This window comes from Opisthorchis viverrini (assembly GCF_000715545.1).
Source record: "Opisthorchis viverrini unplaced genomic scaffold opera_v5_362, whole genome shotgun sequence".
In the NCBI taxonomy this organism is placed as follows: Eukaryota; Metazoa; Platyhelminthes; class Trematoda; order Opisthorchiida; family Opisthorchiidae; genus Opisthorchis; species Opisthorchis viverrini.
The window spans coordinates 42,694-68,961 of NW_008752013.1; the positions used below are offsets into that span (position 1 = coordinate 42,694).

The window sequence follows — 26,268 nt, forward strand, 5'->3', positions numbered from 1 at the left end:
AATTTTTAGTGGAAATTTCGCTTCGTAAGAGAAACCCCCTAGGATTTTCTTGAGATATGCACTGTTGATGATTCCAAATAAGGATGAACCAACTGTGTAGTTTGCCGGCTGTTCAGCATAGACTGACTTCACTTACAGGATGAACTCTTCACAAAAATTCCAAATCTCTTCACACTACCAACAATATACGGTTGTTTCCTAATATAATTTAATCATCAAATATACACCGGATGGGAGTATGATCTGAACCAACCAAGGGTGACCAGCAGTCATTAGGTGAACCTGGCCACCGGTAGCGATTTTACGAAATGTGCTAATCCTCATTGGTGCGTTTTTCGTCCAAGCTAAATAGACCACCTGCAGGCGTCTCTGATGAACCGAGGGGGCCCTACTTGTATGTTAAAGTATGCACTCATCGTAATGAATAGGAGGACAATTAGACCTAGACAGAAAGTCTCGCCTAATCGCAGCGGCAGTCGGTTGGTGCATAAGTGAGAAACGTGTGAAAACAACTCGCATTTTAGTCAGTGCGATTTCTTGGGGAAGTGGACAGTCGGATGGTAGAGATTCCCGGCTGTTTACGGGTTCTAGGTGAGCAGCGATCCAGCATCACCATCCGACTCAATCTGCTGTAGTTCGTGGCCGATCGTGTTTATACAGTTAACATGCTGTGAGTTCAGTTGCGACATGGGCCAGGTGGTTAGAGAGCGAAGGTTCGTGGTTTGAACCCGACCTCTGCCTCTCAACTTCCCCTGTCTAGGCTTGGACGACCTGGCAGTATCCCAACCCTCGTGCCTCCTTCGTATGGCATGACAGCTAGGCACCGAAAGGGTGCTACAGCTGAACGATTATATATTATTAAGTTCAGTTACTGTGTGCGTATTCTGTACGTGTCTTAGGAATACAGTACGTCTCTCTGAAGCGTGCATATTAGTAGTTTATCTGTCATTTGGTTGAGTCCGCGCGATAAAGACAGGAGCACAGTTTGGAAGCGGCATGCATCAGGTCAATTTACTGGTTTCCTGGACGGCTTGCTCACAACTAGGTATCCATAGAAGAACGAGTAAGTGAGACAGAAGGGAGTGAGGAAAATGGGAGCGTTTAGTAGTCGTGTGTGTTTTCTCTCATCCGCCTTGCTATTTTCAGCGAGTAAGGTCATCCGGCTAAAGTCACCACACGACGATCGATGAATGCGCACTTAGCTATATCGTTCATTATTGAACGTGGGCTGAGATACTGCCCAGAGTACACAAACGTCGGCAGAAGGACGACTAGAGTTATCAAACAAAGCTATGCTTGGCGTATTGCCGGAGTATTCCAACATTCGAACAGACAAAATGCCTTACATGTTCCGAACCTTGACAAAGAGGGACGGGAGACTGCGTTTGTCGACTTCTATCTCTGAGAAGCCTGATAAGAGATGCAGGTACTGCATTTGCACCCTCTAGTATAGTCCAGTGGATTAGCAAATCGTCGGGCTACGAGGAAGTCGGTCCGGTCTCTTCGCGACGGTAAAACAGGACGTAGAAATAGCGTAGTGAACTGTAACGGTATTTCTCTCAGCTTGGTTCTCGGTCTGAGCCTCCCAATCTAGCGTTCACATCAAAAACAACCACCAAAGGTGAACAAGGTATATTAACGCCCCAAACGAAGTCAGGAACAGTTGTACAGCGCTTAGTATATATAGGTAGCCGGTAATAACTTTCTGGAATTTCTGACGCGTTCTGGATGCGCCACTGGCAACCGGCATTTGGCCAATACTGGGTGATGATTGGCTGCTGGGTCCAGACTTTCGACCAATCGGATCTCGTCTTGATGCCGGACCGGTAAGCGTCCGGCAGTATGTCCGCGATCAAATACTGATCAAGCCAACAAATGATGGTGATTCAGAATCGTCAGTGTAGCAAGTCTAATTCCTCATGTTCGGACATGTAATTTGCATGCCTGTCTACCGACAAATGCACTGTTTTTCATCCGTTATTCACTTTCAAAAAGTATGTGGGCAACAGAACATAACATGGCAGCGTGGAATGACAGCAGCTACAGTCAAACTGTGGGATGTTCGCACACTGTTGATAGGAGTCTTCGAGATCCTACGTGTTCTCGGTCGGAAACCGATCAGCGACGATGCTCTCATTCCTTAGCCGGATGGCCTGCTGGACAGCACAAACCAACTGTGCAATGGTTTCGTATCCAGTAGTGCGGGAAGGGGTAGGATGAAAGTACGGATGGTCTTTTTCGGTCCGCCCTCTATCATTTTTCCAAATAAGGCGTCTCATCTGCATTTGTCCAATCGTCTGTCCGGGAGCCTGGAGGGAGAGTAACTTTGGCTTTAGGACACTGAACAGACAAACCCTTAAGACGAAACAAGAACCGCCTGATAAGGGGCATTCACCCCTTAGCACGACTATCCGATGTAACTATGTTATTGGGTCACAAGTGTGAGGTTACCACATCTCGTCTAAGTAGAACTGCAGGTGATTGTCACCGAAGAGCGTAAACGGGCTACTGGTAGTGAAGTAGCCAGCCTTGCTGTGTTTATTGGCAGCGAGGGAGGAATTGGCTGTCTATATGTTAAGCGGTATCACGTAGATGGCGGGTGAAAACCACACACCCGATCACCATTCACTACGCCGGTCAATTAAATCTGTAGGTCGTATTCAGTACTTTTTAGCGGATGAGAGGACGTTTTTACCGCTCGACTCTCGCGGACTGTTTATTCAGTCAGTGAGTTTGAATAAATCATTTGTCTTCACACCGATGGGTGTGTGATCGAGTCACTCGACATTTAGAACATGTGCAGTCAGTCATGTGTTCAAAGGTTCGTCCACTTGTGCTGGCATTTAAGTTATCCAAGTGTTTCTTCTTTACAGACGTTTTGTCACCATATGCGGAGACACGGCCGTTGCGTGGTTGGGCGAGTACCGAATGATTAATTAAGATCTACGCATTAAGACCAAGAGAAGCATGAATTTTGCAAACATTGTTGGTTCGACACACCCGGGAATGTCAAGACCTTGGGTGTTGGTTGCTAGGAGCAGCTTAGCGGGCTGAGATCGCCTCAGGGCGAAATGGCTCAAGTGGCTAGAGCGCGAATTTACTGACTGGAAGGGTTCGAACTCGACCTCTGCCTCTCGACTTCCCCTGTCTAGGCTTGGGTGACCTGGCAGTATCCCAGCCCTCGTGCTTCCTTCGGATGGCATGGCAGTTAGGCACCGAAAGGGTGCTACAGCTGAACAGTTCCTTTCTCTTTCAACTGTTTTTTTCCAGTGTATCGTTTTGATCGAAGTTTGAAGCGCTCGCAGTCCGCAGTCACTTGAAACCCTGACTGAACATCATTCCGGCAATCCTTGTCTGAATCCTATTCAACCCATTTCGGTGTGGCAGATTCCTCTGACCTGACCAATGGGAAACATGACACCTGGACGTTCGTATGTCCCAGTTTCATTGTCAAAACTAACATGAACATTCAGAGGCTGAGCTTTGGGTATGCCAGCGTTGGCTTCCTTCCGATGTCAGTGTCCCGCACGAACAGCGGGTCACACTATGACCCTTGCACGCTGAAATTCACATCAAGTGGGTGGGCATTTACTCCCTCTCTCGATCCTTGTCGTAAGAGCTATAGAATACATAGACGTGAAAACAAAATATGTCGACCTTCCAGCTGTTCGGATAGTTCAGTTCAACAAACAAGATCGATATCAAGGAGGCAGATCGAAACAGAGTTGGCGAGATGGTCGACCTATGCATCCCTCTTACTCGTGGCCAGCAGTAGAATGGCCGAGAAGTCACCTCTGAATGAACCAGCTAGACCGTGGTGCACACGGGAATGTAACTTTTAAAGCCTCCTGACAAGTATCAGTGTGTGGCTACTTAAGTTACATTGTGAGTAGTCACGCTCAATATGGCGACCCATGTTCTAGAGCTGCTGACGCGAAGCCCCAGTTGCCTTCCTGTTTAGATTGCTGACTCAAGCCCCAAGTGAGTCAACCTAAGCTTCGACGGGGTCCGCATTGTGAACCTCTTAGCTTCCTGCTAGCTAGACACAGAATTGAAACCAATGTGACCACCATAATGCCAGGCAATTTCATCAAAATAAAACGTGATTTCACGAGTAGAGCGCGATATCATCCACACCGGCTGCAACGGTGAACAAAACCATGAATACTCCGGATCGTTCTCCATAAACTAATCAAACGACTGAATCTGTACAGACCAAACCATGTTCGTCCAGCGCATGCATCAGTTCTATAGCCGCGTACTTTCTACCTCAACATCTGGGACGCAAACCCATCCACAATTTGTCAAGAAATAGTTCGTTCAAACAAAATCACATCAACTCAATCTTGCGGCGGAGCGTTTCTGTGGTTATTATGTGGAGATAGATGCGCCTACATTAATTCATCCGCAAAATCTGAGGGAGGTCTTCACTGTCCAAAATGTATCGTTACGGATGACGCAGTTTAACTAGACTCAATATCAGACAACCGTCGCATCCCTGTTGGTCAGCAGTCTTCAACTGGAGTGAACGAAGACCTCAGATTTACCGAGAGTACCGACTGCGGAAATATCGATCGTTTTATAAGGTTGAACCAGTTGAAACCCATTCTCACTATTTCTTTTGTTTTCTGTCGCCTAAGGACCATATTTTTTGCACGTCCCAACTTGTTCCGCCATAAAGCTACGCACTGATCGGAACTGAAAAGACCCCAAAAATAACTGCATTTCGGTGCGTTCAACAGTAGCCTTATCTATGTTCCGAATATCCGGTGGGAGGTGCACCTACTGCGGGTGCGCGATAACTAAACGTGCATACAGGCTAGAGAGGACCGGTTGCAACAACCCATCGCGATAACTCAGCGGTTCGAACTCAATCTGGCATTTCGAATCCGCCTGTCTTGGCTTGGACACCGCAGCAGTATTTCAGTCCTCGTGGTTCTTTCGGTTAGCATGCCTGCTAGGTACTGGAAGGGTGTGACAGTTGAATGATCACCCCATCAGTCTGTGGATCATAAAATTACCGATAACGTAACGAACTGCTGGACAATTGCGGGGGGGATGCCTGTCAACTTGGCATCCCATTGGGTCTAGAAACATTCCCAGCACATATTCGGACCTGGCAAACGGATTGCCTGTTCGGTTTGTGGTGCAACAGCACGAGATTTTGGAACTTTTCAATTGAGACTCCGTTTTTTTTAAGTAAAGCCGATCTATGCCAAAAAGCCGAGGAGCACTGCATCGCTGTTCTTGTCCTTGCTGGGAATCATCGGTAATGTACATCTTGCGAACCTCCGGGCTGATTCGAGCCTTCCGTTCAGTAGTTGAACTCGAAAGGGTTGAGCGGCGCTAACCTACATGCAACTTAGCTGCACTAGTCGGTCCAGTTTCCAACTGCTGTCCGGGACAGGAAACTATCTAAAGATACATGACGGCTCTCAATAAGAGTCAAGCAGCTGTGCAATGCTCGGCTTTTCAGCATAAACTGAGTTAGCTTACAAAACGAAATGTCGATCGAGGAATCCACTTTATTCGTCCGATGATGACCTGATGTTGGTTGCACTATCCACTAGTACACGGTGCCAAGAACGTCCGGTTCATGACTCGTATGATCAATGTCGAATGAAATCACTTTACAGGGCTATAAACGGCTGATGGAACTTTGCGCTAGTGCTTTCATCGCACGCAGTACGTGCCGCACAGAGAGCGTCACTCCGATGAGTAACAACACGGCTGAAACCAAAGTGCCCAAGCTCTGTGAACTAAATAACAGCTAAAATTCGAATATGCCGTATCGTTTTAATTCCTTTTCAAGGACAACGTATCACTAGTTTCGCCCTGACTGAATTGAAAAATTGCTGTTTTGTTATTAAGATCTATTCGCCTTCCGGATTATTTGACTAAAACTCCAACAGTAATCCGTCTGTAATCTGTCGAAATAATGTCAGTCGGCTGCGTTAACTGGATCGAGAAATCAGGCTGTTGCTGGTCACAGCCAATCGCAACCCTTTTTATTTATTACTTATGAGTAGTGTCGTACATGGGGGATAACCGATGACGACGCACTGAAGGAGGGGTGTCGTGCAAAGGAGACTGTGATGTAAATGTTAACACTCAATCATGAACCTTAAAAGAATTTCCCGAATCGTCTTGAATAACGTGGGGTTGATTAGTTCCATCCGAAAAAGTCTTCCATGCTAGAAATAAGGTGAACACGATTTCCAAACAGTTGATAAAACGCCTCCATGACCGTTGACATTTACTTGCACGTTTTGAGCTAACTTCCGTCACACAAGACTAAAGAGGATGCTAGAAGCTGTTTATTTGTTTACAGGGGAACATGAGCAAAGTGAACGGAGGGGTGGGAGAAAGAAAGCAGAGTGGCTTTATGCTATCGGCACAATTCGGGATCAACAAATCCGAACTGTCCATGGACGGCCACTTGCATTAGAAAGTTCTAAAAATAAAGATCGGTACACAGAAGGGAATCATGAACTGGTAAACGGAAATGAGAACTGCATACTTATGACCACCGATTAGGCAAGTAGGGATAAGTAAACACTGCAGTCCTCCCAGTTGTGTGCCTTAGCAAAGCCCTCGTCCATGGGGGGCTAGATGGCTCAGTGGTTAGAGCACGAATTTGCTGACCGGAAGGTCTGTGGTTCGAACCCAACCTCTGCCCCTCGACTTCCCCCGTCTAGGCTTGGGCAAACTGGCAGCATCCCAGCCCTCGTGCTTCCTTCTGGTAGCATGGCAGTTAGAAACCGAAAGAGTGCTACAGCTGAATGATGGTACGTAATGGCCCAGTGTGATCCGCACGGGCGACTAGAAGTTCAGTGTCACCACAACTATGGCGAGAGTTTCAGGAAATCGGAGGTAAGCCCTACAGGCCTGTAATGGAACTCGCTAACAGTGATAACTAGTTCAGTTTTACGAAACACACTAATGAAAATGTGGACTGAAGGTCTGCTGGGCGATAGTCGGGGTGGAGATGGACCCAGGGCCTACGTGGTTCATACTTGCATGACATCCCCAGAGGTGACTGGTTTTCAAAAAGGGAGGACGGGTCTGCCGAGCCGCCATTCGTCCAGTCTTATCTCACGGATGGTCATAGCTACAAGCATATATATATATATATATTGTGTAATGGTTCTCTTCAAAGCAAGCTGGTGCTATCGATTGTCCACCCCCATGCTATTTGTCAGGGTTGCTTCTGTGTACGTGGCGGCAAAGCTGTCTGCCGTCGCCACAAAGATTAGTTGAAAACATGTTTCCTACCAGAATAGGTTGTTTGGAGTTTGAAAAAAGTCGAAGGCATTTTTTTCTAGAAAACTAGTTGAAGCAAAATATTCAGTGAAGTAAGCGATTGAGCTAGGGTCGTAAGAAGGTGGTACTATTCTGAGTGCTAGTCTTTACGGCAGTCTTTGCCACACATCTTTTCAACCGCAGGGAGTGGGTCCTGTTAGAGCTGTACGTTCGTCAGGGCTCTATTTGTGGGCGATACGGCTCAAGTGATTAGAGTGTGAATTTACTGATCGGAAGGTCCGTGGTTCGAACCCGACCTCTGTTTCTCGACTTCCCCTGTCTAGGCTCGAGCAATCTGGCAGTATCCCAGCCTTTGTGCTTCCTTTGGGTAGCATGGTAGCTGGGCACCGGAAGGGTGTTACAGCTGAGAGATCTTTTCATGGCTCTATCTACTGATCAAGCCCGTCGGAGAGAATCGTCTAACGGTACAAAAGCATCCATCTAGGATAACTCGTTGGATAGTTCTGTGAATAATCAACGTATTCATAGAGAAAAGAGGATCCGGTTGGCTTGCAGCCTACTGTCAGGCGAAAGGAGACCTGCCCACGAGTGTTTACTTATATCCCACTGATGACTATAGCGTTTCCGTTTATGTAAATGGCATCGTCGGGGTATTAAACAAAACCATCAGTATCACAAGAATGATACTGAAACATCCACAGAACCATACGAGTTTTCGACATGGCCGGTTTATCCCCATGTCCCCTTATCTCCCAGTTGGTTGTATGCCTCAAGGACTAGATACAGGAAAAGCGATGTTGTTCATGTGACCAGCGTGTGTGTGCGAGAAGACGCCACAAGTGAGATCTACTCTGAAATCAGTAATAATGTCAAAAGGAGAGGTTTGAAAGCTTGGACGGAATCACCATCATCAAGGACAACAGTGCAGTGAAAACCGGTGTTATACAACAGTGAAGGGAGGTGCCGAGCATGATATCAGCATCACCTGCGGACGTCATACAACCCAAGCCCAGTTTATAAAAACAGAGAAGCACAGTCCGGTTGGGAAAAGACAGTAAATTTGCCGGGGGGATCGGTTGCGTGCTGCGTCTTGTGGGGTTTCCGATGGCACGGATCCCCACAGCGTTCAAACTGGTATTAGGCGTCTAGTATTGTCACGTTTTGGCTTGTTCCAGGCGGACCCTCACTGACAGCGTGGAGTGGGAAACGGTGTTCTTCAGCACACGGTGCTCGGACATACCTAGTACATTCTCTGATCCCCGAACCAGACAAGCTATGTCTGCTGTTCAAGCGATTCTGATTTACAGACCAGTTCAATATCCCTGGACGTCCCCTGAAGCTGGCAAACAGTAATTTTAGAAAAGATATCAATCTAAATGAGGTTTCCTTTGGTTGCTAGAACCGTCAAACTGATCGAAGGATTATGGGGACAAAACTGGCTTTAGGTCATCGGATATGAAAATCACCCCTCTGTGGAGAGTATAAGCAGACGTCCTCACAACAACCCAGGACTCACTTTGGCGAGGGCACTAGACTGAATTGCCGAGACACCCGCTCCACGAATTCCAACTACCAACCTGTTGGCAAGTCGAAGAAGTGGAGAGTCTTCGTAGGCACCAAGATTGTTGGATGTACCGAAAACTTTTGAGTAGACAGCGTCTCTTGAATACAGTGCATTCAAAACTTCCAGCGTTACAGCTATGACTGCCACTGTACGCTGTCGATCAGCTGTGTAGTCCTGCAAATGTGGAAGGCTGGCTGGAAACGGAAAATACCGTGAGTAGAATTAACATACATTGTTGGTAATGTGAGATACGGTAATTTTTAAAGGATACTTCGTCCTGTAAGTGAAGTCAATCTGTGCATTGTACAGCTGCTTCGTCCATATTGGGAATCATCAGCGTTGCGCGGAAATCATATCACATCATTGTCTCCTTTATTTATAGTCCTCACTTACCCAACAACAGACTATCGCTGAGATTTGGTGAGACAACTCCTATTTATTACAAAGTGCGCACATGGTTGTAATCAGTGTAGATTTTAACGCACAACTAGGGTACACTGGTGCATCACAGGCGTCTGTGGGATGTGCATTCAGCTTAGACGCAAAATGTACCCACGTAAATGAGCGTCTTTTGCAGCTTCCTGACGCACCGCGCATCTTCCTACGTTAAATCGACGTCTGATGTCACAGCCGTAACCTAAAACAAGGATCTACAACTTACCAATATCAGCTCCCTGCGACACCGCGTCTTCTAGGCAACGAATCAAACTCATCAGGTCACCAAACCCAAGATTAACTCCCTGTCCAGCCAGCGGTAAGATTCTGTGAGCGGCGTCCCTGTCAACGGTGATAGAAGTAGGGTGGAAAATGGACGTAACTTACACTGTGGACAATACTCATCATAAGCATAAAGTCTTTTTACTCCTTACAGAACCTCATGGACCTCTTAAGAAAAGGAGATGTCGTACGAACGGGCACCAGTGACATTGAACTTTCAGGAAAACCGGCCTTCAGGCCTTAACTTTCTTATAGACACTGGAGCACACATCAGCATGATTCCCCTCTGATTGTACCGTAATTAGGTTGATTATCAGGTGACAAGTACTGATTATTGATAATGGTTCCGGTAGTTATGTGCACTTGGTGAAACTAGATACAATGCAAGAAAGGAATAAGCCGAAAAGTGACTTATCGTTTGAGGACAACTGCTGAGTGTTCCGGAGGCTGAAAGTGTCTTCTCTGTAGTATGGCTGTTACACGTGTTCCGTAGTTGGCCGTGGACACTTGTAGAGCTCGGTTGACCTCGTGTCCTGTTCGTGTGTGTGTGTTGAGCGATTTGAATGCCTATTTATTGTGTGCAGTGTGAGCGGTGTCTATCCGTGTTTGATGATTGCACGAACATGAATACAATTTGACCTGACGTGGTTGAAGTTCGTAAGTCTGGCGTGTCATCATCATCATCATCAACGACAGCATGACATCAGTGTTCAACACCAATGCTTCACTGCCGTACAACCATGACTTATTTGAAAGCCTTATTGTAAAGAAAAGAATAAAAGTGGATGGGGGAGGGACTTAGTGCTAGATTAACACAATCATTCCGAGGTGCCTACACCTCCGGACATTCACTCAGGCAATCTGGACAGAAACTGACAACAAGAACGCCACTGACATCGGTTGGCAGCCATATTCATACAACCATGAATAGTCTGGTGTGTGACACAGGTGGTAGCCGCGTACACAAAAATGGAGTGGAAATTGCAGTGTCGACTGAGGTTGCAACTGCGACAGGAATTGCTACGTGTGATTTGAGTGTTTGTGACGCGTGATCTTGTGAGTGACCGCTATCTATCCATGCTTTCCGAGGATAAAATTCGCCATTGAAAAGGAACCTCATAACACGCGTGCACATCATTTGAGTCAAATTGTCTAGACAAGCGGTTTGGCCACTAACAGGCAGTAGTAGAGAAAACACTTCAGTCAATAAACAATCAGTCTTGAATAGCCATCCCGGAAAAAAACAGGCTTCAGCTTGAGCGATTCCATAGACCGAAGTAAGCAGGAAGTCTATTGGTCAGAATACTGGCCAATCAGAATCGGGCACTAGTGGCCCGGCGTTTCTCGTCCCATAAGGATTCGGCGATCACGCTCTAAAAGCGGCTGTAACAACTAGTTCCCTTTTGAAGGTTGTTTCATGTTACTGCTTCTCGGTATAGCAGGGCACGCGGAACAACAGTCTAAGGAGCAAGACAAGAGTTACAGACAACAACAACAAGACAGCGCAAAGGAATTCAGCTTACCCTGCCAATGCAACGCGTGGCGCGTGGTAAAAGTCTGCATGTTGGAACCCCAAAGGATAACGAGCTCTGATGGTGTTGGGTTGAATACCTTCAACCTGCGGTGGAATCGGGGCGCTTTCGGTAAGAGGCGAAGATTTTCCGAGTGAGTAATCCACAGCTGTTGCTAAGGCTTTGCCAAGTCGGGACAAGGCAAGCATCTCACCGGTAGGTGGTGGGTTAGGGCGAGTCTGAGAAAAAGGACATGAGGAAACGTTAAAGCGATCCGTTGTTTTCTTCTCAAAACAAGTGAATCCTTTCCTTATTCGACGTCTGATTTCACTCACCAGTGCATTGTTCACTTCCCAGACAAATTCCGCGTCATTCAAGGAAGTCAGGCGTCCTGCTTCGGCAGAGGTTGTACTCCAAATGAGACAGGAATGCTTGTCAGAAAGCTGCGAATAAGAGAAACAGTATTATGCTGATGTGCTTGATGAGACAGAAGACAGACACATCTGTTATGAACCTACCGGTAGGAGAGCGATCGGTCCAGTGGTTAGGAATCGTTGCCAGGCGGTGAATGGCTCATGATTCTGGAAATGAATTAATTCGGAAACAGATGGATTCAATTTTACCCGTAGAAGTAAAATCGGACAACAGAATTGGAAGCAAAATGATGACAGCATGAGGCTGACCGGTTAGGGAGCTTATCCACCTGGCACAAACTTCTGCCCCAAAACCAGGATGTCTAGCACGGCAGCTTTGTCTTCGAGGTGGCATAGGGGTTGCTCGTCGAACGATCCGCAGTTTGGGCGCACTCATAACAAGTCTATCGCTTCTGTACAGTGATCACGCGAGTGTGGCTCCTCCTAGGTTCAGTGATATCCAAACGGAGTCACAGAAGGACTAACGTGTATCTGAGGACTCCTAATTAGAACTTAGAGACTTTTGACTAATGTGTATCTGAGGACTCCTAATTAGAACTTAAATCGTAAGCGAGTCGGTAGATTGTCACTGCTAGTTCTGTTTTGTCGTCCGGCTGGTTCCAGAAGGAGATAAGGCTCAATGATTTCGTCTTTCTTCCAGCCGTAAACAATAAGCTTGGTCTCCTCTTCCTAAGTGGCACAGGAGAATTTGTGAGGAGCGGACATTCGGAAGCCTTGGACCGCGAACCAATACAAGAGAAAAAGATACGCCAGAGGTGAGAACCTGTTCTCCTGTTCTGTCTTTTGCAGTGATTTAGGTGCGAAGCAGACACGGAACAATTACACCAAAAGAAGTAAATTCATCCGGGTGTGAAGATTTATTTGTCCCCCTTGCACGTCCCACCTTGAAAAATGCTATTCACATTGGCTGAATCTGGGGATGTGGCCAATCCTAGGTCAGGTTAGTTTATGTGAAATCAGCTTATTTACAACCGAGGTGGACCGGTCAGACCGCATGAAATCACCAAAAATGTCATCGATATAAAGTTTGAAAAGGCTACACCTGATGATTGTGAAAGCTGACATTCCAGTTTGCTCACGAATACGGAAGACAGCAAAGGAGCCTACGTGTACGGAGGCCAGTCATCCCTAATAACTGAAAATCACAATCGTTTGAACGGATGTGTCACGTGCAGGACATGGACCAAACGAAGGCATGCTCTGATTGGTCAGAATGCCAACCTATCCGGATCGAGCATCTTTGACTCGACGCTTCTCGCCCCTCACAGTGATTCTAGCACGACCTTGTGGAACACTCTGTGACTACCCTATAAATACAGTTGTAATAATTTTCCTTTGTCTCCATAAAGGGCTGCCGATGATTCGGGGTAGGTAGCTGAGCATTGGAGGCGGGAGCTGATAAATTAGTGCGTAAATACAGCACTGTAGGTGGACTGTTAAGTGGGGGGATTGAAAGGGGAGCTATGCATTGAAGGCGATAGCTTGGATGCATGAGCGCCATTAAGGGCGCCACTGGACCATGTCTGATAATGTCTCTAACCATTAATATGGCCCTTCTCGGGATCCATTCATCCCCCATTCAGAGACGGATCTTTTTAACGTCCGTCTCGCGCGTTTCAACTCCGAATGCAATCAGATATGTAATTCATTGTTTCTAACAGTTTGTGAACACATGGGAAACTTCGGTGGCTTGAAATACTGAAATGCCGAATCGAGTTGACGAAATCCAAAGTCCCTCTGAGACCGGACAGACATGGCCGACGACCGGTTGCCTCCGATATTTGAACCGGCCGTTTTGTAGTTGCATGATTTTTGGAGTTAGATATGTACAGGCGTACGGGACAGTTCTGGAAACATGCAGTGTTCCACGACTCAGCAACGGACAACGGGAAATCTATCGTTGAAATCACCATGCAAAACTTACTTGGCCCATACAGAGAGTGGCAACCACCGCACTCTGGCCATGGTCCCAACTAATTGTTTTCAGTCCAGCCACCTCCCTAACAGTCGACCTTATCCCGTCAGCTCCGACCTAAAATGGAGACGGAAAACGAAAAGCACATTATTGGATACTGAGTACTATTCACCCACAGAGTGTACATCTGTCTCCACTAGAGGATGATATGCCACGAGGTGAAGAAATTTGGCTCGCACCTTACAGGTATCCTTGTCCGGAAACGGACAGGCGTCGTCGAAGTGAAAACCGGATAACTGCCAACTCAGGATGGAAACTTAGTTCAAGCACTTGCAATTATAACCTTGCAATGACTTGACACATTAGCAACGGGGCTCTGAATCCCATGTCATGAATTGCTATATCATTGCGTATCAGTGGCCGACGCGGGGTGTCAAATTTTATGTGGTTGACTGACGGTGAATTGGCTGTCATGATAGTAGTATCACGTTCGATACAGAAGTTACAGGCACATGCGGTGATTTAGGGGATCTAACTACCTGTCAGCTATGGCGCCAGAGTATGCCAATCTTCAAGATGGTGCTAACACATGAGATCAATGAGAAAGGTAGGACTAAACTGCCGTGGAGCTGCTTCCAAAAAAGGCTATCACATCATATCGGATATAGAGTTGGTATTGCACCACAGACGGAGTGAGTACCTTTCCCGGGTCACTGATGAGGTGATGATGATATCAAACTAGACAACTGTCAGCTAATAGAATGAACTCAGCAAATAGGCCATTCCAGTCAATGTGATACGAATGCGACACAGTCCACTAGTGGGACTACAAAGTTTATTATTGCTTTTTTGGTGATATGAGGCTTCCAGTGGCCTCACTAAAATAGGAATACCATTAACCTGATTCAACACGAAAAGCTTGCAATTTGACGAGATATCTGCAACATTCGGCCTATACAAAAAAGAAAGGTTATAAAAGTTTATGCAATAGTTGCGCTGGAATTGATGAGTTTTTTTTGGGAACACATGGGTATGCACATTTCAACCAAAGATTAACTGTGACACTTTGTGAGGAGCTCAACACCCCCGCCCCGGATTTGTTCTCTCTTTTCATGAACAGGACTCTTGCTGGAGGTCAGTCTTCGGATGGGACCAGGTGTATAGCGAAAAATGGAATTAAATTAAATGCTCTCTGTGTGAGGTGGAGACGCGAAGTTACTGGCCAGAAGGTCTGTGGTTCGAACCTAACCCCGGTATTTCGAATACCTCTCTATATGGGCTTGGAAAAGCTGGCGGAATCTCAGCCCTTGCGCTTCCGCCAGGTGGCATGGCAGCTAGGTACCGAGTGGGTGTTACAGCTGAACGATCAATCGTCAACCAACAGGGGGACAAGGAGGCAAACAATAAGGTTGCCAAAACGCACCAACAGGGAAGTCTCCAAAAGCAACGGTGGGTCGCTGGAGTTCAACACGTGAGCCTCGAGTTGCACAAGCTGATCCAATTGGTCGACAGAGGGAAGCTGAATGTTCCTCGCTTGAGTGTCGTACATCACAGTCAAGTTGTCTGAGTTCTCCACCGCGGCCCTTCGCAAAGATTCAACAACCAGACTGTTTTCCACAACGTAGGCGAGTGGGTCCCGTTCAAAAGTTAGGAATGCGTCACACTGGTCCTCCCAAACCTGGAGAAGATGGATGGAGAGTATGAAGTTGGAAGAAGGTGGCTAGAGAGCAAATTTAAAAAAAAATCAACTGGGCAAAATAGGTGGTGTGTGTTTGAGATCGTTGAGATCGGTGCCCTACTACATCAAAACAGTGACAACATGCATTGGGGTCGTAGCGAAAAAAGCACAAGCACCGAGCATTGTCCGTCGGTCAGGGACAACCTGTGGGTAAAAGCGTGCAGCGACCAAGTAAACCAGATGATAATCAATGTGACTTTCCCGCGAGTGTGTTGAATTGGGCCTTGAAGGGTTCAAGATTTTGAAAAAGTCAGGATGTAGATGTCGGCATGAAGTTTTGGGTAGGAAGCCAGTTAAACCGCTAACCCGTAGACAGCATACGGCAACCGGATAAGAGTAAATGGTTCAGACTTTCGGTGCCTAGCTGCCGTACCGCCCGAAGGACGTTCGAGAGTTGACATAGTGCCAGGCGAGATGGCTCAAAGGTTAGAGCGCAAATTTACTGACCAGAAAGTTCGTGGTCCGAACCCGAACTCTGCCTCTCGACTTCCCCTAACAGTATCCCAGCCCTCGTGCTTTCTTCTGGTGGCATGGCAGTTAAGCACCGAAAGGGTACTACAGCTGAACAATGCTCAAGTCTGGTCCAAGGCAGTTGAGATGCTGAAGTTGGGTTCAAACCCGGACCTTCCGGTCAACAAGTTTGCGCCGTAACCACTAAGCTGTCTCGAACTCTGGAAAGAGCAGAGCCAAAGCAGAAGACAGTGCAGAGGAACGCACTATCTTACGATATCATCCCTAATAGCATATGCTCTCCCTTGTATGTCACTTTGCATAAAAACCAGACCACTTTTCTGGACCTTACAAAGACTAATTTTACAGTGTTGAAAGCCGCTACCACTGCGTTAGCGAATCGAGTAGTTGGTTTGTTTTTCTTTCACACATGCGTAAAAGTCAGCTTATATATCTTGACAGCCCGCTCTTCATGTGTCAACATCAACCCGTGGCTTGCACTCCCGGGTCATCCAGGGGATAAATGCAGCTTACAGGGTAGGAAAAGGAAAAATCGATCAAAATAAGTCGCTTAAAGCGAGCGCGTTCGGGAAGACACTCCTCGTCCGCATTATTGCTTTTTTGGTGATATGAGGCTTCCAGTGGCCTCACTAAAATAGGAATACCATTAACCTGATTCAACACGAAAAGCTTGCAATTTGACGAGATAACTGTAACATTCGGCCTATACAAAAAGGAAAGGTTATAAAAGTTTATGCAATAGTTGCGCTGGAATGGATGAGTTTTTTTTGGGAACACATGGGTATGCACATTTCAACCAAAGATTAACTGTGACACTTTGTGAGGAGCTCAACACCCCCGGATTTGATGAGTTCTCTCTTTTCATGAACAGGACTCTTGCTGGAGGTCAGTCTTCGGATGGGACCAGGTGTATAGCGAAAAATGGAATTAAATCAACCGCTCTCTGTGTGAGGTGGAGACGCGAAGTTACTGGCCAGAAGGTTTGTGGTTCGAACCTAACCCCGGTATTTCGAATACCTCTCTATATGGGCTTGGAAAAGCTGGCGGAATCTCAGCCCTTGCGCTTCCGCCAGGTGGCATGGCAGCTAGGTACCGAGTGGGTGTTACAGCTGAACGATCAATCGTCAACCAACAGGGGGACAAGGAGGCAAACAATAAGGTTACCAAAACGCACCAACAGGGAAGTCTCCAAAAGCAACGGTGGGTCGCTGGAGTTCAACACGTGAGCCTCGAGTTGCACAAGCTGATCCAATTGGTCGACAGAGGGAAGCTGAATGTTCCTCGCTTGAGTGTCGTACATCACAGTCAAGTTGTCTGAGTTCTCCACCGCGGCCCTTCGCAAAGATTCAACAACCAGACTGTTTTCCACAACGTAGGCGAGTGGGTCCCGTTCAAAAGTTAGGAATGCGTCACACTGGTCCTCCCAAACCTGGAGAAGATGGATGGAGAGTATGAAGTTGGAAGAAGGTGGCTAGAGAGCAAATTTTAAAAAAAATCAACTGGGCAAAATAGGTGGTGTGTGTTTGAGATCGTTGAGATCGGTGCCCTACTACATTAAAACAGTGACAAGGTGCGTTGGGGTCGTAGCGAAAAAAGCACAAGCACCGAGCATTGTCCGTCGGTCAGGGACAACCTGTGGGTAAAAGTGTGCAGCGACCAAGTAAACCAGATGATAATCAATGTGACTTTCCCGCGAGTATGTTGATTTGGGCCTTGAGGGGTTCAGGATTTTGAAAAAGTCAGGATGTAGATGTTGGCACGAGGTTTTGGGCAGGAAACCAGTTAAACCGCCAACCCGTAGACAGCATACGGCAACTGGATAAGAGTAAATGGTTCAGACTTTCGGTGCCTAGCTGCCGTACCGCCCGAAGGACGTTCGAGAGTTGACATAGTGCCAGGCGAGATGGCTCAAAGGTTAGAGCGCAAATTTACTGACCAGAAAGTTCGTTCGCCGAACCCGAACTCTGCCTCTCGACTTCCCCTAACAGTATCCCAGCCCTCGTGCTTTCTTCTGGTGGCATGGCAGTTAAGCACCGAAAGGGTACTACAGCTGAACAATGCTCAAGTCTGGTCCAAGGCAGTTGAGATGCTGAAGTTGGGTTCAAACCCGGACCTTCCGGTCAACAAGTTTGCGCCGTAACCACTAAGCTGTCTCGAACTCTGGAAAGAGCAGAGCCAAAGCAGAAGACAGTGCAGAGGAACGCACTATCTTACGATATCATCCCTAATAGCATATGCTCTCCCTTGTATGTCACTTTGCATAAAAACCAGACCACTTTTCTGGACCTTACAAAGACTAATTTTACAGTGTTGAAAGCCGCTATCACTGCGTTAGCGAATCGAGTAGTTGGTTTGTTTTTCTTTCACACATGCGTAAAAGTCAGCTTATATATCTTGACAGCCCGCTCTTCATGTGTCAATATCAACCCGTGGCTTGCACTCCCGGGTCATCCAGGGGATAAATGCAGCTTACAGGGTAGGAAAAGGAAAAATCGATCAAAATAAGTCGCTTAAAGCGAGCGCGTTCGGGAAGACACTCCTCGTCCGCAAGCACTAGGCGCATCTAACGCGGCTTAGCGCCATTTTTGTGGAAGGATAAAGCTTGTTTATGATCGGTCTTCTGCCCTCCTTGAACCCCATTCGCATAGTGATGAAGATTTTAACACAACTCTGGAAATTCAACTCAACGCTCGCCCTACTCAAGCGCCGGTTTGTAGTATGAAAGGGTGTGTCCGTTATTCTCACAGTCACTCACACACCTACCAGGATGTGGCATGGCAGTTTTCGGCACATCAAGAGTTGACTGGATGCTTGACCCTGGTAGGCATTGGGTCTTCACAGGAAGGTGTTCTTCGAAAACACTACAGATGGATTGTACTGAAACACTGATGGTGAAGACAATGGCCGTGCTATGCTGCCATGCCACCCGAAGGAAGCACGAGGGCTGAAATACTGCCAGGTTGCCCAGGGCTAAACAGGGGAAGACAAGAGGCAGAAATCGGATTCGAACCCCGAACTTTCCGGTCAGTAAATTTGTGCTCTAATCACTGAGCCATCTTGTGTACAAACAAGAGTATCTATCGAAACCTATGCTTTTTACAAGAAATTTCAAAAGAACGAATGCAGACGGAAAATTCTGACGACAGAAAGTACTTAAAGGGCGCAAAACGCATTCCAAAACATTCGACATCCTATCTGGAAAAGACTATGTGGTCTGATGGCCGTCAACCAACAAGGCAGGGTTGTCCAAAGTCCGATTTCATTGGCCTTTCTTCAGATATGACTTTGATGCGAAGACGATCTTCTAAAGTTTGCGTGCCATGGTGGCACAGATGACAAATGAACAGGACGGAGGGAAGACAGCCTTGTGGAAATCTGGTTGTGAACCTCTACACCAGCGAGAGTGTGGGAATGAAGTGTAGCACCGCCCTGTCTCCCCCAACAAAGGACATTTATGCGCCCACAGCGCAAACGCTTATTGTTTGCAGCGTTGTCTCACCGGGAGGAAAACCTGTTTCAGACCGTTCAGCTGTAACACCCCTTCGGTGCCTAGCTGCCATGCCACCCGGAGGAAGCACGAGGGCTGGAATACTGCCAGGTTGCCCAAGCCTAGACAGGGGAAGTCGAGAAGCAGGGATCGGGTTCGAACCACGGACCTTCCGGTCAGTAAATTCGCGCTCTAACCACTTGAACCATCTCGCCCCCATACTGCTATGGGCGTCAGCCTATCTCTCACTGTTTGTGATGAGCAAAATATCATCCAAATACCTTGTACATACGAGTACTTGTTGAACATCAACTTTCGACGATTCCTCAAGCTATCCAAAAAATATCGACCAGTATTGGACCAAAGCATGCCTTGTAGAGACACCGTTAGATTGTTGATAGCTGGCACCGAGGAACTAAAACCGGACATGCTTACTTTCGCGTCTGTTCTCATAATTTGTCGGGTCAAATCAGACGGGTTAATCAGAGGTATTCTAGTTACTGGAATAATGGTTTGATGCCTTGGAGAAACAAAACGAAATTGTTTTTTCTAAGGAGGTGACATTCTCTTGGAACGACCAAATTGCCAAGGGAAAAAGTCGCTGTCCTCCCGGGTGGGCCACCTCAGGAGAGATCAATTTTAGGTACCTCATTGAAGCACACCTATCATCCTCTAAAAACCATTAGAAAAGACCGATATACCAAGGGCTATCCTGAAATGGAATTTGCCATTGGGGCATGCTTCAGGAAATCTGATTTCTCTTGGTGGCAAAGTCTCCAGACAGGAAAAACGAATTCTCAGAAAACACTACTTTGCCCATCGGTCCATCCACAAAGAACAGCGGACCGTCAAGGGAGAAGTCCAAAATAGCCCCGATGGGTGTTCGCTCCAAATGAAACGGTTGTATCAGTAGAAGATAGTTCTTGATGGTATCTTCGGGAGGAAGGACATCCGGTAAAATATTTACGTTCGAGGAATGACTTCTAGTGTGCAATAGCCGAGTAAAGTACAGGTAAAGCATAGGTGACGTGAGATCCAGTACTTTGAAGGGACCGCTCCCATTCAAAATCCTTAATGACGTATAAGTCTGTCCAGGAGATGCTAGTTTCACCATTTCCCGTGGACCCTCGACTAAAGCGGTCTAAAGCAGATGGAAATCATGTTTTGAGGTCCCTAGGCATCCGGACAACGTGATTCATCGAAGGTGTACAAAGTCCCGAAATGTAAAAAGCCCGACTAGTGAGTTAAATACAATTTGCATATGGAGGCCACCTACTGCAGTCTAAAAGCATCAATTAAGTTCAGTTTATCAGCTATAAACCATGTGCCGTAAACACACTGGTTCCAGCTACTACAGTTTCCATCACCGGAAGACGGGAATGTGGAACGTACAACCAAGCCTTGGGAGCGAAAGCATGTTCAGTTTGTTCGGAATTTTGGTAGCTACGCATTGAAGGCAATAGCTTCGATGCATGAGCGCCGCTGACTGTGCGATTGGGTCATTTCCGCCAATTTCACTAACCATTGGTGATTTGAGTCCCGGGGTCTCCATCCAGGGAGGCGGCAGTTGTCGACCCGACTAAGTTCATTGGTTGGTGTTTTCGTACTTCATTACCAGGTTATACACCGTGCACTTCTCGGTCGCTTCCACTCAACACAGGGGTTGGCGAAAAGAGCTCTGCGAGGCAGGTAGGTAGTCTTCTGGCATGCGGAGTACATGCCCTAACCAGCGTAACCTATGAAGCATCTATTGCGGGAGAGTTCGCTCTTCCTAAGACCAACTGGCGTACCTCAGGTATCGATTCCAGACCAAATCTCACATGACTGTACGGAACTGTTCCTAGTTCGTGGGGGAAACGTTCTTCCGGGAGACCGTATATTTGAGGACTCAGGAAAGTATCACCCACTTTAGACGAGTATATATAGAAGAGTTGACCCCTGCATATATCCATCTGGATGTGAGGAACAAGAAATAATCAAGACGGAGCGTGAAGATTCCTGAAACCACACAGAACCCTCAGGCAAACACTCAAAAACATGGCACTCATAAAAAGCACAGGCAACTATAACACTGAGTTCACAAACCTAAGGCCTCTGTTCGAGTGTTGGTGTACTTTAAACCTATGGCAAAGCCGGTGTTTCGTTGAATTGGGAAAAAAGTGAGAAAGGACGAAAAGTGTACTGCGGCAGTATGAGCTGATTAATTCCAAATAAATTCACTCACTTTCATTTTCTTCACGGGTTGTGCACGTTTTGACTGGATAAAACTCCATGCCCCTAACTCTAGAATTCGTAGGTGAATTACTGTAGCTGAATTAGGGTCAAACTTGTGAGCATCTGCAGCGAGGCGCAGTTCAGGGCAACTGTCCGAGATTCAAATGCCTCCTTCGCCTGATACGGCTTGAGTGGGGAGCCTTCAAGCAACAGGATGCGTTTGTTAGAAAGTAACGGTGAGGCAGCTGGAACGAATTTGTATAAAATGCGTGCCCATACCAGCTAGGGCAGCAAGCCCGAACCCAACCATCCCACCGCCGACAACGACAATGTCGTAAGATGTTCTTTGGGTCGCATTAGTGACGTAGGAACGAAATGGTAGAAGAGATAAGGTACGAGGAACCAGATGGTGGAACATAACAAAGCCGACTCTACATGGAACCGGCTGAAAAGGAAATGAAAATTGCCTGTTTATAAAGATACTCAATACGCATTCCACGGAGACCCCGTAAAACTGCCCTACAGAGAGTAAAAACATCAGCTGTCGATAATCCAGTGAGAGATTGGAGCAATACGTACACTGTAGCTAGCTCAACATTGAGGTTGAGCGACCAATAATGCTCACAGCCCTGATTGACATATGTCGGGACTGTTTCTTGAAAGTCCAGTAACAAAAAGACTAGATTTTGCCGCACACTGGGCAAGTTAAACTCAACAGCGACAGGTACACTTCACTGTGTTCATCAACTGCGTGGGGACGGTCAGGCTGTTTGTGTCTCAAATCACGGATATCTACGAACGGTGGTCGTTCACAAGCCTTTCGCACGTGCAAGGAAAGTATGTGACCAGGGACGTTCTACATTGGAATTGGTAGTAGGACAAAAAGATTTAACTGATCATTGCCAATGTGAGCACCGTTTTCGGGAAAGAACTGCTGCGTGTTTGTCGGTAGAAAATCGCTCAGCTGTGGCACCCTTTCACTTCATAATTCCCATGTAAATCGAAAGAAACACGACGGATGGGAAACTAACAGACCGACCAAGCCTGAACAGAGGAGGTCGACCCCTTCAGGTTAGTAGCTTCGCCCCTTAACTTCGGGGCTATCTTGAGCTTATTCGGCTATTTCCGGTAAGGTGATCGGATGATCCGCTCTACAAGTAGCTGAACAGGATCTATTCATAAACAGCCTATGCCCGTATCGTTCACTCGACGCGAGGTTTCTACGCTTACATGGTTCCAAGTTTATTGTGTTTGCATACACTAGTGGAATTCCTAGCCACAGGGGATCCCAATTCTGTGGTTGGGCCGTGTTACGCATGCAGAATTATTGTGCTGTCCTCCGTGCCTAATTCACAGTCCTGGAAACCTAGAGATGGGCGGAATGACATGGCAAAATGGAGTGCAGGACGTTACGGAACGTTTGGGTGCATTTGGTGCTGTCCTGCATCAAAACCGTCTTATCGCAATTAGGCACCGCTACGACGAAGAAACCTAATCGGAAACTGATCAGCCAGAAGATCGGACCACTTGCCCAATCAGCAACAAGGCGACCTCTGCTCGGCCGAAAGAATAGGACCCAATATTTAACTCAGCTGGCTTCTATGTTCGCACAATGAAGCAGGCAAGACAATCAATCAATTCAATTTATTAGCTATAAACCATGTGCCATAGGCATATTCGTTCCCGTTGCTATAGTTTGTCACCGGAAAACGGGAAAGTGTGGGATATATAGCCAATCTTTAGAGGCGATGGCATAATCAGTTTGTTCGGGAATCGGGTAGTTACTCACTGAATGCGACAGCTTCGATGAACAAGCACCACTGAGCCATTTCTGTCAATATCACTAATCATTAGTGAGACGAGTCAGGGGGTCTCATCCAGAAAGGCCGTCGTTGCCAACCCGGTTGAGTTTACTGGTTAGTGTTTTCGTAGTTCTTAGCGAGGCCATACACTGTCTGCCTCTTGGTAGCTTCTCCTCAGGACGTTTTAGAAAAGAGTCCTGAGAGACAGATTGTTTTCTGGCATACGGAATACATGTTCTAACCAGTGTAAACGATGGATCGGGAGTAATCCATCTATTGCGGGAGAGTTCTTTCTTCCTAGAACAATCTGGCGTACTTCTGCATTACTAATCCACCAGATCTGACCAATGCTTCGGGAGACACCGTCAAACCCTGACATCTTCCGTATGTCCTCTGCACTGCTTTGACTCTTAAAGCAGTATAGAGCCCACAGCTGCAGTGCAAACTCTGCCCTTGACAGACAAACTCACGCTACGTCGGTGCCATAGATGTCGGAGGTTCGCAAAATCTACCCTGGCCTTTCCGAATCAAGAAGTGATCTCATCTCCAGCCAGTTCATCGGAGCTTATGCAGCTGCCCAAGTAAACGAATTTATCTACCACGTCGATTGGCTCGCCTGCAAGCATGAGATGAGGGTTCAATCCAGCCCAGTCTTGTAGCAGCACTCTACACTTTGCAGGTGGGAAGCGCATGCCAAATCGTGCGGTAGAGTTATTTAGGTTATTTAAAACCGTCTGCGTATGGGAAGGATCTGAACCAAGGAGAGCAATATCGTCTGCATACTCAATGTCTGTGAATGAACGTCCCAGGAGTGTATTGACTCACGAGGTTTCAGAGACAGCCAGAGAAATTTCAAGGAGCATATCAATGACAAAGTTGAGGACGAAAGGTGATAGTGATAGACAGGAGATAGGGCAGCCTTGTCTCATACCAAGATGTGCTGGACTGAGGTGAAAGCTTCCCGTATAATCGTACGAGTCCACAAGAGTTTACATACACTGCCCTCATAAGGGGTGTAAATTTGGAAGGGACACCTTTGGTCGCCAGACACTGCCAAATTTGCTGATGATCCACAGAATCGAAAGCAGCTTTCAAATCAATAAAAACGAATAACGTGGGATGTCTGAAGGAGTGACGTTGTTCAAGAATTAGTCTCAAGGTAAACATATGGTCGATGCATCCTCGATCAGCGCGAAACCCAGCTTGATTCTCACGAATCTGTCTCTCCCGATAATCTATCAACCTGCGCAGAATAATGCCAGATCACCTCAGATGTGACGGATATCAGGCTCATACCTTATTTTTGGCGCCTTTTTTAAAAACCGAAGTGACGATCGGGGAGCCCCATTCGGGTGGTATTATGTTTGGTTCTCAGACTGTTCACTAGGAACTCACAACCATCAGACCAACCGAGTCAGGTGTCTTGTAGCACTTCAGGATCGATATTTCAGGCTAGATTTCGGTTGCTGATGGTGGGTTGGTGTCGACGTTCCATTCAGGTTTGTTGGGTTCTTCCAGCGGTTGTGCTAAAGAAGACCAACTGAACTGTTTTCGAAGTGCCCAGCTCCCCGCTCAAAACAATGATTGGGAGAGTGAATTGTCGTTCCGTCTTTTTCGCATAGTGTTTCACCGACACCCGCCTTCCTTTGGCCGATCGATCAAATCAGTTGAAACATGGCATGGTTGTTGCCTGCAGCGAAAGCCTTCGAAATCTATCAGCGTTCTCTGCCATTCTCTAAGCTCCTGGTTGTCCGGTTTTTGGGGGATCTGCGCGCGCCATCGTAGTCGCTAGTTGTTGGTATGACCTTTCTGGCAGCAACAAGATCGGCTGATCTCAACGATATCCATGGTTCATTTAGTCGAGTCAGATTGGCTGACAAACAGTTATGAAAGCTGTGAGCATTGCTTCTTTAAATCGCTTCCCGCAAACCTCCAAGCATTTTTCGTCATCCGCATAACTGTGTGCTTCCAGTAGCTTTCTAGCCAGATCTGCTCGAAGCTCTTCAACTACTGAAACTTGTCCAATTTGATTAACGGAGCTGCTCTTCTTTGGCATGCGTAATGTCGATGGAAAACGATGTCCTAACCAGGCCCGCACGATGGCGTGACCAGAGTCAAGTAATGACAATCCGTAATTCAGGCTCTTCATCGGTAAACAATAGCCACATGGTCCAAACGAGACCATGACTGTCTTGTGGTAGGTGGCCTCCAAGTAAATCGATGTGTGTTTATGTCGGATGTTCAAACTGGTCAGGAACAGACGATGATCTGCTCACAAATGACGCAGTCACTCCCGTGGTATGCATGCTATGGAAGCACCAGGGGGCAGTGATTCTCAAAGGCAGGTGTTCACGACAATTTCTGTGGACGGAAAACAGAGACAAAGTTCATGAGCCGAAGCCCAGTAAGCAAGATTGTACATCACCAGTACTTACATATAAATCAATCAAACTGACAGACATCGTATACTACACTGGCCTACTTTTTGAATAACACCGCCCCAGGTGTATCATGGCCTACGTGAACCGGCCGGTGCTAGTGGCGTGGTGCGTCAGGCTGGTGAGCGTGTGCTGAGGTTGCTGTGTCTGGGGCTGCATCTACCGTGTGTGAGTGAGCAAAGTGCTAGCTCTGAGGCCCGTATGCAGACAATTAGAGCCAGAATCTTTGTGGTAGGTCCACTAGTGTGTGGTAACCATCCTAGCGTGGTCGCCAAGTATGTAGTATACATGCTATGGAAGAACCAGGGACAATGATTCTCCGAAGGCAGGTGTCCAATATTTCTGCAGATGGAAAACAGAGACGAAGCTCATGAGTCGAAGCCCAGTAAGCGAGGTTGTACATCACCAATACTTACATATAAATCAAACTGACAGACACCGTATACTACACTCCCCATTATCCCTGCGCTGAGCATCGATTCCAAATTTACCACCTGTGTTTCTTCCGGGTTCGCTCAGCCAACTTGAGCATTCATACCAATCGCCAGGATTACAATATCAGTCCAGCTTGCCGACCGAAGCTGTTGTGACAGATCTTGATAAAACCCGTCCTTATCAACCTCAGAACTGCCGTGTGTTGGAGTGTATGCCGATACGACAAATAAGCACCGTTTACCGCATCAACCTGCGTTAATCCTAGTTGAGCCAGACAAC

The 26,268-nt window shown here is 47.0% G+C and overlaps 1 protein-coding gene across 1 annotated transcript; it reads right to left on the reverse strand.

Annotated features, from left to right (window-relative positions):
• Positions 1 to 2,093: 2,093 nt before the first annotated feature.
• On the reverse strand, positions 2,094 to 25,265 carry T265_10322 (hypothetical protein; the record flags this gene model as incomplete). Its single annotated transcript, XM_009176658.1, has 8 exons — positions 2,094 to 2,309; positions 8,780 to 9,021; positions 9,489 to 9,589; positions 11,068 to 11,294; positions 11,391 to 11,498; positions 14,828 to 15,082; positions 16,788 to 17,042; positions 25,047 to 25,265. 8 exons carry the CDS (start codon positions 25,263 to 25,265, stop codon positions 2,094 to 2,096), a joined length of 1,623 nt encoding a protein of 540 aa, XP_009174922.1.
• Between the last annotated feature and the right edge of the window lie 1,003 nt (positions 25,266 to 26,268).